We start from the raw sequence: 14,954 nt of genomic DNA, 5'->3' as shown, positions 1-14,954 counted from the left end.
CTATGAAGACATCCATGTGACTAGCGGCGGAAGGTCGGTGGTTCTAGAAGACTACCAAGGTCGCAGCCAGTCCGAGTCCGAAAGTTGGGCGATTCATATCGTATGCCAAATGTGAAAATCAGGCACCCATATAAGAAAATGAAGCCTCTCTTGTCTAAAAAGGAAGCTATTCATATACTTGGGAGCGCTAAAAAAGGTGGCTATTCTCCCCCCCCCCCCCCCCCCCCCCCCTCCCCGGAATTAAGTCATAGAGTGTGATCCAATTATGGCATATCTTTGTGTTTCACACAGAAGTGGTCAGATTTACACCTAACTTGACATAAAACACACAGAAAACATACCATATCGCTATGCTTAGATGACTGGCCATGATAAAATACCACTCGCTAGGAAATTTTCCAATTTTCAAATTTCCCGCTTCATGATCATCTGGTTACGTGTCTTTTGTTTTTGTCAATACAACATCAACAACAACATCTTCGAATAAAATAAACATTTTAATTAACTGACAAATAAAAACAAACACATTCTATTAATTTATAGGAATATTTATTATAACATATAAAATAAAGAATATATTTCTTGTTGTTTTTGTTATCGAAGTGAAAGTACATGGCAGATTCGCAATGAATAAAAAACGGGACCATTGCATGTTACCGGTACGTAAAAAAGAATTGCCCAATACCTAACACCTAAAGCAATACCTAATAATCCTTTTTATCCTATATATTTCCTTAGTATCGGGAGCTACCGCCCCAAAACCCCCACTTTGTCGATAGTGGTAAACAACTGCGTACCGGTAGAGTGCAATCTAGCCTAAAAAACAACAACAACACGCAATGGATCCGACGATGAACGGAAAGTGTTGAATAATTGTGAATTATGAGAAAGGTAGTTCACGGTAAGCAGTGTTCCTAGTTTCTTTCACCAGCCTTTTGATTATTATACCATGAGTCGATGTAGGGTACCCTGTTTTTCCAGTAATTTCCCTTGTTTACTGGAAAATGGGCGGGTCCAGGGTCTGCTGCGTTGCATTCCTGTAGTCTTAAAACTATATAGGGGTTTAATTGTTTTAATTTAGCCATTAGATTAGCTATATTGATAGAATTTTAAACTCCGGTTGATGAGCATACTAAATCTACTTAGGTAAAAGTCGGTGTTAAAGGGGCCTTTTCACAGATTTTGGCATGTTTTGAAGTTTGTCATTAAATGCTTTATATTGATAAATGTAAACATTAGATCTTAAAAGCTCCAGTAAAAAATCAATAATAAAATTTAAAAAAGGAAAAAAAAGTAGCCCGCAGCAGGGCTTGAACCAGTGACCCCCGGATGCCTGGAGTCAAAACGCATTAGCCCGCTCGGCCATCCTGCCAAGAATACATAAGTGACGTATTTTATACCTTATATAAGCAATATTCGTAGTTTCACAAAATTAAGCGACAACAACAGAACTCTCCAAATTATTCAATCGTTTCGCGTTGCAACGCTTTATAATTTTTAGGTTTTTAAATCGTCAAAAGATGCGTATAATGGCTATATTAGACCATGGTAAATGTTCAGCAATACTGTTTCCTCACAAATATCATAACTAAAACGAAAATTTGCGAATCTAAAACAACTTTTTTCAATTTTGTCAATTTACCAAAACATGAAAAGATCCCTTTAAAAGTTATGTTAAATAAAATTTACGCGTACACCATAATGCCTTCTTCTGATTGGGTCATATTTAAATCTGTTTCAAAGCATGGCGAGAGGACAGTTATTTTATTGCGATTTAAGCAGAAGTTTAACTGAAGAATTTATGCCTTTCTAACTTCAATTCGACGATATTTGAGGTAAAAATGGACTTCTCAACTAAAACTTTAAGAGTTGGTAATGTTATTTTGCAATTTTACGCAAATTGATGAACATTTTAACTTTCTGGTTTTCACCTCGTCATTGGTCCTTTGCTGATAAGACGTTCCAAAGAATTTAGCCCATATAAAAAGTATCTCTAAATTCTTTGCAACGGTACAGGGTGGTTGGTCCCACTGTAGGACAGTTGACCTGAAACACAATTTTGATGATGTTTTCATGAACTCGGTCTTATTCAACGCAGAAATGAATTTCCTTTCTGGAAATGTACATATCTTGCAACTTTTTCACAAATACTGGGTCAAATTTTAAGAAATAACACAATGCACCACTTGTGTGACCTACTCATCATCGATAAGACTTGATCCAAGACTAAAATATTCACACACCTTCGAGTGAAGTGAAGACACACCTTCACATTGGACCAATGAAATCACTTGTGTGTTTAAAATGTCGGCCATTTGAAATGTATGTAAAAGAAGGTTTCAAATGGCGCTGGAGAGTGGCTTTGATGCATAATATAACGTCAAGAATGGTAAGAATGTTTTTTTTCATACATTTTATTGAAGTATGGTATCCAGGTCAGGCCCGTGAACTTTGCAGGGAAAATGCCCTTTTATATAAATACTCCGTGAATATTTCAGTCCTTGATCGGGTCAGATCGATGACGAGTAGGTCGGCGATCTGCTTTATGGTCTGAAAAAGTCTTTAAATAGGGCCATAGGGTAACTCTACATTTAGATTGCCTGACTGGGGTAAGGAAGTCTTGGCTAGGCAGGGCTGGCACCAGCCCCTCAAGCAACTTAAAGAAGATTAGGCTATTGGCCTTTCTTCTTTTCAGGGTGGATTGGATCTTCATGTGTTTCAGGATATTTGTCATGCAGCCTGGTGTTTTGGTGGTATAGTCTCCAGTAATATATTTAGCTGATTTTTGGGGGGATCTTTTCAAATTTGTCTACGATTTTTTTAAGGTGTGGATCCAAGACAATTGAGCTATATTCAAAAGTAGACCTTATTAAGGCAAATTAGACTGTTTTAGGGCAGGATTCAGGGCAGTGTTTCAGGCTACATTTAAGGTAGCAAAGTTTAGAATTTGCTGTTTTGGTAATTGTTTTTAGGTTTTCTTGTTAGGATATATCATTTTTTCTGCGTTGAATCGCATGCCCCATGTGTTGGCCCAGGTTTCTAGTTTATTCAGGTCTTGTTGTAGGATTTTATGGTCCTTGCGACTTCTGATAGTGCAGTATAGTAAACAATTGTCTGAAAATAGGTGGACCGAGGACTTAACTTAATCAGGTAGGTATTGATGTGGCAGAGGAATAACACCGGCAGAGGACTGTGCCCTGTGGTACACTGGAGTCGACTGTAGCCGGATTCGATTTCTCTCCTTCTACAACAACTTTCATGTTCCTGTCTGTAAGGCAGTCCTTGAGCCAGTTGTTGATGTTACCCATGACACCACATCGCTCTAGATTATGTAAGAGCTTTTTAAGTGGGACCTTATTGAAGGCCTTGCTTAAGTCCAGGATAGCTATGTCTATCTGCCTTGCAGAGTCATAGTTCGGTTAGAAGGTCCTGGACAGTGGTCAGTAATTGCTTTTCCATAAGCTTTCTATTGTATTGTCAAGGATCTGTTACTGATTATTACATGCCATGTTATGACAAATGGACAAATGTTAATTTTGTCTTTTGTTTCAGGGCACTGCAGATTCCGAAAGAAAACTGCTGCATACAACAGTTTTTGCACAGTGTTTTTCACCCTGTGGAAAGTACTTAGCAGCTGCAAACAATTTTGGAAAAATAGCAGTGTTCAGGTATTTTATTTAAAAACAGGTTGTCATTATATTTATGAAAGTCATATCTTGCAGAGAATAGAGTTTCTCATATCTCTTGATAATCAGTATTTTCCGAGTTGTTCATGTGTTTCCTTTTTGTTTTAAGCTTGACTATTGATCCAAAAGTACAATCTACTTTTCTTACCTTAATGGTCGCTTAGGCTTTTGTTTAATGTTCTGGTACTTGAAACATCTCCAGATCACTGTTTATAGTACAGTTATTCAAAAAAGCAGGTTAACATTTGTGTGCAAAAAATGATCTGTAGCTGACATAAAGACCTAACTTTTCAAGGTGAAGATTGCTTAAAGTAAATAAAATGTTTGCACTCCATAACTTCAGTTGGGATGAAGATATTGTGCTGAACTTGTTGGTAGGTTACATGCTGGTCTGGTGAGGGATTCCATTTGGGCTTAGTGGATTCAAATTCACTATTATTTAAAATAGAAAAAGGTATTCATCTTAATATCTTTAATTTGGATGAAGTGCTGTAATATTTGGTAGCTTTCATGCAGATCTGGGGTGAGATTGTCGTTGGGGCTTCTTATACTGGTAGGTTTAGGTCATTGTAACTAATAATTGAAAAATGGTTGCCACTTAAGTTTTTTACTTGCGATCGATTAATTGTGCTGCAATTTTGTGTGTACATGTAGGTAGCTTACACATAAATGCAGATGTTGCTTTCAAAGTTCTTTAAATTTAGCTAAATTGAGTTGTTAAAAGTTGAAAATCTTGTTGTTTGACATGGTAGCCCCTCTTGTTGTTGTTTTTTGTTTTTTCAGCAGCAATTTTGAGCGAGGCTGTTTTCGGAAAAAAAAACGAGCTATTGTCATAACCAGCTCGTCGTCCGCCGTAGGCTTCGTGCTAAAACCTTAACATTGGCCAAAACTTTTTAAATATTGAAGATAGCACCTTGATATTTGGCATTCATGTGTATCTCATGGAGCTGCACATTTTGAGTGGTCAATTTCAAGGTTAACATCATCCTTCAAGGTCTAGGGTTGAAAAAACAAAGTCAGGGGAAGTAAAAAGCTTTAAATGGACATAGTTATCTGACCTGCCCACGTATATATTTTTGTTAAATAAATCAAAGCGGCGCAGTAGGCGGCATTGTGTTTCTGACAAACACATTGTGGTAAAAGGTCAAGGTCTTTCTTTACGGTCTATGGTAAAAAATACAGATTTAAGGGAAGTACTAGTAATAAGCTTTAACCAGGAGAAAATTATTCAATATTGAACATAGCCACTTTATATATTTGGCATGCATGTGTATCTCATGGAGCTGCACATTTTGAGTGGTGAATCTACAGTCACAGTATAGTGGCTTTTAATTATTTGCTACTAAAAATAGAGATTTGTTACAGACAATTATTTCCAAGGGAAGTAATGTATATAATTATAAATCTAAAATTAGATATTTCCTTACCAAGAATTGAAGTTCTTTTCACAGTAAGTTACTGTACAAATTTATTATTTTGATTATTTATAACCCAATTGATTGATTTTTCAAAGTTTTTTTTTAAATGATATAATTATAATTTCTTTCATGTTCATTACATACCTGTGGACTTATGTCCATAGATGCATGATCAACTCTGGTTATGATCACTTTTAAACCACAGGCCTTGGTTATCAGTGATGTCTGACATGGTCATAATTGACTGTAAGACCCTCCCCCCCCTCCCCCCGGTTGGATTGGACAAAATTCAAGGGAAGTAATAACCTTTAAAGGGAGATGATTTCTATACCTGCCAAATGATAAATGGGTGTTTCTGACAAACACATCTCTTGTTGGGTCACTAGGTCAAAGGTCAAGGTCACTGTGACCTCTAAAAAAAAAAAGATCTGACAAGCTTTCGCAGCCGAGTGTGGCACCCGTTATGCGGTGCTCTTGTATATATTCGCTATAACTACTCCTGATATTCAATTCAAAATATGTCTTCGTGGTCATTATATCAGGTGATTGATAGGAAATGTACATTATACTATCAAAACAGAACTGATAGTCAAGTTTGCTGTCTTATGACAGTTCTTGTTAGCTCATCTTAGCACAACGTATTCATGGTTAGCTTTCAAGGTCACCTTTTATCCGTCCTGCGTCGTCTGTCTTCAACATTTTGCCTTGTTAAGACTCTAGAGGCGACACTTTTTGTCTTATCTTCATGAAACTTGGTCCAAAGGTTTGTCCCAATGATATCATGGTCGTGTTAGATACTGGGTCACATGAGGTCAGAAACTAGGTCACAAGGTCAAATTAAAGAAAACAAGAGCTTTCAGAGGACAGAGTGCTCGACTATTCGAGTGCTTGACAGTATACCGTAAGCCATCATGGAGAGTGGGGTATAATGTGGATGTGTGGTCATTTAATAAATGATCTTAACAAAAATAAGAAAGAAAAAAAAATTCTGAGATTCTGGGGTGGGGCGTGGGGGATGGTTTGGGTGGAGTCCATTGTGGTATGTCAGGTAAGTGTTGTTTTGTCAAAGTATGAATCAAATGTGATCATAAATAATGAAGTCATGGTAATTTAAGCAAAAATTATTAATTTGACCTGGAGAGTCAAGGTCATTCAAAGGTCAAGGTCAAATTCAACTTGCTAAGTACAGTAACATCATGATAGTAAGAAAGTATTTGAAGTTTGAAAACAATAGCCTTGATATTTTAGAAGTAAAGTGGATCGAAACACAAAATTTAACAAAATATTCAAAGTTACTAAGACAAAAAAGGGCCATAATTCCGTTTAAAAGCCAACCAGAGTTATGCAACTTGCCCTGTACAGTCCCTTTACGCTAGTTAGCAAGTTTTCCAAGTATAAAAAGCAATAGCTATGATACTTTAGGAGTAAAATGGACCAAAACACAAAACTTAACCAAAATGTTCAATTTATCTAAGTATAAAAGGGGCCATAATTCTGTCAAAATGCTTGATACAGTTGTCTACTCTTGTTGATAGGTTGGGGTCATGTAGGTTAAGAAGTATGCAAAATATAAAAGCAATAAAATTATGTCAAGGTTTATAGAAAATATTTGAGGTGGTACACAAACTTTAACATAGATTTAGCAATAATATGCATATTTTAAGTGGAAAAAGGGCCATACGTCTTACAAAATGCTTGATACAGTTGTCTGCTCTTGTCTATAGGTTGGGGTCATGTTGGTAAAGAAGTATGCGAAATATAAAAGCAATATGTCAAGGGACATTGAAAATATTTGAGGTGGTACGCAAACTTTAACGTTAGCTCCACTATATAATTATATATATATATATTCGAGCTAAAAACTTGTTTAATCTCTAGAAGTCACATGTATTGTCCAATCTTCATGAAACTTCGTCAGACCATTTCGTTGAAAAACATGGTCACCATGAGGTGGGGCAGTCTTATGCTCCCCCTAAATTTATTTTGGGGGGAGCATATAGTCGCCGCTTTGTCTGTCCGTCCGTGTGTCCGTCCGTGCACAATTTTTGTGCGGGCTATTTCTCAGCAACTAATGACCAGAATTCAATGAAACTTTATGGGAAGCTTCACTACCAAGAGGAGATGTGCATATTATCAGCGGGTTCTGGTCGGATGATTTTTCACAGAGTTATGGCCCTTTGAAATTTTCTATAAAAAATTCTTGTCCCCCCAACTACTGTGCCCTCAAGACGTTTCCTTTTCTTTTATCTGAATATATAGTGCAATATTGTGACAAAAAAACCTTTGGGGAGCATCACCCGTCTCCGACGGTTTCTTGTCTTTATATATATTGCTATAGTAAAACCTTGTTAACAGTCTTGAAGTCACATTTATGGTTTAGTCTTCATAGAACTTGCTCAGAACATTTGTTCTTATGAAAAATATGACCACCAAGGGGCGGGGAAGTATTCATTATATGGCTTAGTAAAATTGTTCTACCACTTTAGGAGTCACATTAAAAGTGCAATCCAATGTTCATAAAGCTTGGTCAATTTTCAGCTTATCTGAGCACAACGTGCTCATGGTGAGCTATTGTGATCGCCTTTTGTCCGTCGTGCGTTGTGCGTCGTCAACATTTACCTTGTTAACACTCTAAAGGTCACATTTATTGTCCAATCTTCATGAAACTTGGTTAAAACATGTGTCTCAATAATATCTTGGCGAGTTCGAAAATGGTTCCGGTTGGTTGATAAACATGGCTGCCAGGGGCGTGGCAGTTTTCCTTATATGGCTATAGTAAAACCTTGTTAACACTCTAGAAGTCACATTTTTAGTCCAATCTGCATGAAACTTGGTGGGAACATGTGTCCCAATAAAATCTTGGACAAGTTCAAAAATTGTTCCGGTTGGATAAAAAACATGGCCACCAGGGGGCAGGGCAGTTTTCCTAATATGGCTATTGTAAAACCTTGTTAACACTCTAGAAGTCACATTTATTGTCCAATCTTCATGAAACATAGTCAGAACATTTGTTATAATGATATCTTGAACAAGTTCGAAAATGGTTCTGGTTGGTTGAAAAACATGGCTGCCAGGGGGCGTGGCAGTTTCCTAATATGGCTATAGTAAAACCTTGTTAACACTCTAGAAGTCACATTTTAGTCCAATCTTCATGAAACTTGGTCAGAACATGTGTCCCAGTAATATCTTGGAAGAGTTCGAAAATGGTTCCAGTTGAATGCAAAACATGGCCGCCAGGGGGCGTGGCAGTTTACCTTATATGTCTTTAGTGTATAGTAAAACCTTGTTAACACTCTAGAAGTCACATTTATTGTCCAATCTTCTTGAAACTTAGTCAGAACATTTTTTCTAACGATATTTTGGATGAGTTTGAAAATGGTTCTGGTCTGTTGAAAAACATGGCTGCCAGGGGGCGGTGCAGTTTTCCTTATATGGCTATAGTAAAACTTTGTTAACACTCTAGAAATCACATTTTTGGTCCAATGCTCATGAAACTTGGTCAGAATATTTGTACTAATGATATCTGGGCTGAGTTTGAAAATGGTTACAATCCGTTAAACATTGAATTTGACAAAAAGATGTTTTACAACCCTTACTTATCATTAATACTTCTCAGGTGAGCGACCAGGGCCACCATGGCCCTCTTGTTTGTTTTAAATGATTACTTGGCTGAGTTTTAATATGGTTACTGTTGGTTGAAAAACATGGCCGCCAGGGTTGGAGCAGTATTTTATGTTAAACCATGTTAACACTCTAGTTCTTATGAGGATGTTTGTGCACAATGATGATGATGATGATGATGATGATGATGATGATGATGATACATGTACTGGCATTGTTGCAGTACAACAGTGTTGATTGATGCCTTCTTAAAAAGCAATGTGATGATTGTGTTATGGGCTTACAGTTCCAGGAAATTGGCCTCAATTAACAGGGCACTCACATTGTTTTTGGTTTCATTGTTTTTAGCTCACCTGAGCACAACATGCTCATGGTGAGTCACCAGTGCTTTCCACAGGAATTTTTTCAGGCGCCCCGGGGCTTATAGGGGTGGATCGGGAGGGGTGTCCCCGCCCGATGTTGATTAAAAAAAATAATTAATGTGTCAATTGACGTTCTGTGGTGCGTTATAACTCTAAGAAAAACAGCCTCAAAAGACATCATTTGGTGCGCTATGACTCTTTAAGAAAACTCCCCAGCTATAAAGTCATTGATAAAGACATTTGTTAATCATTGTTTCAAAATTTCCCGCTGTTTCAAAATTTCCCGCAAATATAGTAAAATCCTGACTCAAATGATTCCCCAATACATCCGTATCAACCTGACTCTATAACTGCATACTTACTACTTTTCAAGTTTCTATTCATTACCCGATAATCCCATTTTTAAAAGCACTTTCTGGTAAATATTGACGATAAAATTGCTCAATAATTTCTTTTACAACAAACGTTGCCAGTTTTATTAAGTTCAAATAAATTTCAGCATAAGTGACTATAGATTTGATGAAATATTGCCACTGAACATGTGTAAATCGCTTGACGTGGTGTGTGCTTGCTAATACAACGATCAATACACCTATGCTTTCTATGCACATGACGCGTCGTTGTACATGCTGCATAATTTTCGCGCCCTTTTTATTGAGACAAAGGGTCAACACAAAATATATTATCACTGTTTGTTTGAAGCAAGAATCGGTTAACCTAGAGTGAACATTTACATTTGGAAATAGGTTTCAGATTACACATTTAATTATGCTCATTTGAAACTTCAAGAAAACATGAACAGTTGCATATTGAATTCAATGATAATTTGTTAAAACATTTTACGAGTCGGGTAAATCTTTTGACAGTGTTATTCATGAAACGCACAACTTCCATGAGGATTATAGCTATCATCAGTTCAAAGCCAAGATTTCTGTGGCAATTACATGTACGTCACATGAGTCGTCTGCATGATTTAACTGCAGGTAGTGCCTGCCTACAAGTGCTGTCGCTTATACAAAGCGTACGCTCTCATTGGCCAATATTGATTTTTCCAATACAGCGACGCTCCGCCCTGAAGCGGGCTTTAGTTGGGTAAAGTGTTAGATGTAGTTGACAGAGGATCGTAAATCGGCTTTCAAATTTTTCGTCGAAATCGATATCGCTTTGATCTTAAGAATGGATAGTTGCAGTAACAGCCAAAATACACTGATCAGAAAATTTCAGGAGCCCTGTGGACTCTGATTTCGAAATTCAAGTGTCCCAGCAAGGGACTATTAAATGGCCTGTGGAAAGCACTGGTGAGCTTTTGGGATCGCCTTTTATCCGTCGTCCATCGTGCGTGCGTGGTCAACATTTTTCCTTGTGAACACTCTAGACGCCACATTTCTTTTCTGATCTAAATGAAACTTGTCCCAATGAAACCTCGACCGAGGGTCAAAAACTAGGTCACTAGGTAAAAAAAAAGAAAAACCTTGTGAACACTGTAGAAGTAACATTTGATGCCCAATCTCCATGTACCTATGTCAAAATGTTTGTCTTAATGATATGTTGTTTGAGTTAAAAATGGTTCCGGTCCGTTGAAAAACATGGCCGCCAGGGGGCGGGGCAGTTTTGCTTATATGGCCATAGAGAAACCTTGTGAAACCTTGCCCAATCCTCATTAAACTTGGTTAAAACTTTGGTTTTATTGATATTTCGCACAAGTTTGAAAATGGTCTAGATCGGAGGAAAAACATGGTCGCCAGGGGGCGGGGCAGTTTTCTTTATATGTATAGGGAAAACACGTGAACACTCTAGAAATCACATTTTTGGTCCAATCTTCATGCAATTTGGTTAGAACATTTGTTTCGTGGATTTGACGGTTGAGTTCGAAAATGGTTGGGATCGGTAAAAAAACATGGTTGCCAGGGGGGGGGGGGGGTCATTTACCTATTTAAATATTTACATATTTAAAAAAAGCTTGTTAACACTCTAGGAGTCACATTTGTAGTTCAATGTTAATGAAACTTGGTCAGAATGTTGGTTTTTAAGATATCTCAGCTGAGTTCGCAAATGATTCTGGTCCGTTGAAAATCATGGCCACCAGGGGGCGGGGAAGTTTTCCTTATATGGCTATAGTAAAACCTTGTTAACACTCTAGAAGTCACATTTATAGTCCAATCTTCATGAAACTTGGTCAGAAGATTTATTCAAATGATAGCTTGGCTGAATTTGCAAATGGTTCCGGTCCGTTGAAAAACATGGCCGACAGAGGGCGGGGCGGTTTTCCTAATATGGATATAGTAAGACCTTGTTAATGCTCTAGAAATCACATTTGTTGTCTAATCTTCATGGAACTTGGTCCCAAGATTTGTTCTAATGATAGCTCAACTGAGTTTGAAAATGGTTACAGTTTGTTGAAAAACATGGCCACCAGGGAAGTTGTAGTTTTCCTTATATGACTTTATTAAAACCATGGTAAACACTCTCGTTGTAATGAAGATGTTGGTGCACAATGATGATGATGATGATGATGATGATGATGATGATGATGATGATGATGATGATGATGATTATGATGAGGTTAATGATAATGATGATACTGGTCATGGATTCAGACACATTAACAACAACCAAATATTTAATTATAATTATTGCATTACTCTGACAAATAAATTATTGCCATTACCTCAGATTGTTATCTTTATCTTTCGCAGAAATTCAACATAGTGGTAAAACCAATAATTAAAACAACAAGAATTGTTTCATCTGAATGTTATTTGACCTTCCATTCACTTATCCTACTCTCTTTAAAGCTGATTTATACCTGTGCTTGCAGTCTTCCAGTACAATAGTGTTGATTGATGACTTTTTCAATAGCCATTTGTGTAACACTCTTTGGAAATTGGCCCCAATTAATGGGGCACTCCCAAGACCTTTGATTGATGTCAGATGAACACCATTCATAAGATAAGATTACAATTTGAAAGGTTTTAGGCCTACAGTATTTATTCAGTCAGTATATTGTGTGTGGTTATCAAAGATTTGTGATTTTAATAGGTTTTATTGTTGTATCAATTGGAAATATCATTGCACGGTGAGTCTGAATTGTTCCAGTTGTTTAAAAGGGTGCTGGAGGTTTCGGTAAATGACAACTTCGGTAAATTTATTTATATAGTAAATGCCGTGGAGGGTTCGGTAAATTGGTTTTTATAGAGGTGGTATACCTACAACGAGGTGTTAATGACACCTATTATTGGCTAACAATAACATTAGGGGCATTTATTTGCAAACTGTGGATTAATTTTGACTTTTGAGTTGAGTAATTAATGCTATGCCTACGGTAAAGAATTTAGGGAAATGAATGAGCTACCTCTGAAAAACGAATTTTGTTAGGAAATTGTAGGTATATTTACGATTTGAATAACGCAATACTGTTGTTTTTTTATAATTGGTGCTTTTATTTAAATAACATAATAGTAATAATAAATAATGATTTATGGCGGAATCAATGTAAGATCTTCAATTAAGTTTCATGCTATTTAAAAAAGTGTCTCGTAAAATATGATTTAATAAAAATGATTTCAGTTTAAATATAAAGCGCAATAGTATTTTAGACCACCGATAAACACTCAATTTCTCAATATATAAACATGGGGTAGTTTGCCAACATAATGAATATGAAACCAAAGCTCTTGCCACGTGGAGGCCACCTCTTGTAAGAGCCAAATGTTGAATTTTATATTACATGTTTTATTATTTCTTTCTGGTTGAGAAAAAAAAAACAATATATAAAATCTAATACGTGTACGTAATTAATAAAAAGTAATATAATGATACGCGTTATGTTTTATAATTATGTTAAGTGCGCGTGCCATTGAACGTTGAGTTAAGCGAAGAGATACACATAATTGAAAACTGATTAAAATGACATCTAACACAACGCCAACAGAATGAATACACTGTGTAATAGCAAGCTGCTGTGATGATCACTATCTTATCAACTTAATACACAGGCACCTGGCTACTGTACTGGAACAATGGGTTTTACGGCCAAAATAACTGATATCATTTTTAGCCTGAACAAATCCGTTGAATAAAAAAAATAAATAACTGATTGACTTTGTAATCCGTTTTATTTACCATATATTATAAATAAGCAACAAGTAAAACATGGATACAATATATATATATATATATATATATAGGACATATTTGAATATTTCATGTCATTTAAAAAAAAATGAGGGAGTAGTCACATATTAATAAGATACATTTATGACACAGTACAATATTAATACGACACATTATTATCATTCAGATTTTCCGCATGCTGATTTAATTTTATTTCATTTCTAATAAAAATGAGATACATTTATGACACAGTACAATTAAATGTGATATATATATATATATATATATATATATATATATATATATATATTAGAACATATTTGAATATATCATGTCATTTAAAAAAAATGAGGGAGTAGTCACATATTAATAAGATACAATTTTGACACAGTACAATATTAATACGACACATTATTATCATTCAGATTTTCCGCATGCTGATTTAATTTAATTTCATTTCTAATAAGAATGAGATACATTTATGACACAGTACAATTTAATGTGACATTTCAACCATATCAGTCATTCACATCGTTCAAAACTCGTCGGTGTCAAGCATGTGGTGGACCGCCGTGGATGGTCCCAGGGCATTGATATGGCTGATGATCCTCAGTAGATCAGTGATTGTCAGCTTCTTCTCTTCGTAGTCATCCCATGCTTGATGTAGTCTGCCGTGTATTGCAACATATTTCTTCCGTCTGATCTTCGTGAGAAGGTGCTGGCTCACCAGCCGTATATGAAGATCAACTGTCTCAGATTCCTCTCTGAGAAGGTTGGCCAACTTGTACAGACCAAGGTTTGCGGAACACGCTCGTGCGTTGATGCGTCTATGCCATCCTGTAATTATAATAAAAACATATGTTTATACTTAATAACATGATTATGTCATTTTTTATCAGTTTTTAATAACAGTATTATGAAACAAATGCTTACTACCGATATTGTATACTATGAAAGTATAATATTAATATACGAATAATATTCAATGTGAAATTGTGAATTGTTTTTTACTTATAGATTTATAATGCTAATTGTATTATAGTTACCTTCCAAGTCGTTGTTCGTGTGCACAACCATTATCGATTAATTTACGTTAATTAAAATAATCATTGGCATTACTTATAATCAGTTTTAAATAAAGACATTACAGGCGACCACAAAAGAAATGCAAATTCACAATTTTAATGTATCTCTGTTATCACAAAGAAAATACTAAGACTTACCAGTGTGTCTACGATGACTCCATCTTCCACATGCATCACATGCAATAGCGTGCGCACGAGAAGTGACCTCAATATTGCAGAAAATACATGGATGTTCAGCCATGATTGTATGATACAGTAAAAGAAATCACCTGCATATATACACACTTTAACAATTGCGCAACAACACTTACCTTAATTACTTGATAACCCGTGAAAACCTTCTCTTCATCCTCTCTTTGATTTCTTATTTGAAAATGACCATGATAATTTTATAATTACCCAATTACATAATAATGTTATTTTTACCACAAATAAACATCCTTTGATGTCACCACCAGTATTTTTTTGTAAACATGATTAAAGAAGGAAAACGTTTGTTTATTTCACAGTTTGAAAGTTACTGGTCGTGTATGTAAAAACTCGGCCACCAGTGTTAAAGCATGTTCACGATCTAAACATACATATCTAGATTATTTTAAGAATAGTACCTTTATGTGCTGACCTGATTGTAGGAAAAAGAAGCGAAAAATTTATTTATATAAGAAACAA

At 36.0% G+C, this 14,954-nt stretch overlaps 1 protein-coding gene across 2 annotated transcripts in view; it reads left to right on the top strand.

Moving 5' to 3' along the window:
* Positions 1-14,954, top strand: part of LOC127865210 (THO complex subunit 6 homolog) — a 53,155-nt gene that overhangs the window by 2,526 nt on the left and 35,675 nt on the right. For both annotated transcript variants that reach the window (XM_052405205.1, XM_052405206.1), the window contains exon 2: positions 3,553-3,668. In XM_052405205.1, the coding sequence (XP_052261165.1) occupies positions 3,553-3,668 (116 nt within the window). The remainder of the gene's footprint in view (positions 1-3,552; positions 3,669-14,954) is intronic.

Source organism: Dreissena polymorpha, chromosome 1 (genome assembly GCF_020536995.1).
Source record: "Dreissena polymorpha isolate Duluth1 chromosome 1, UMN_Dpol_1.0, whole genome shotgun sequence".
In the NCBI taxonomy this organism is placed as follows: Eukaryota; Metazoa; Mollusca; class Bivalvia; order Myida; family Dreissenidae; genus Dreissena; species Dreissena polymorpha.
The sequence above is the reverse complement of the archived record's forward strand: the minus strand, read 5'-3'. Positions and strand labels throughout refer to the sequence as shown.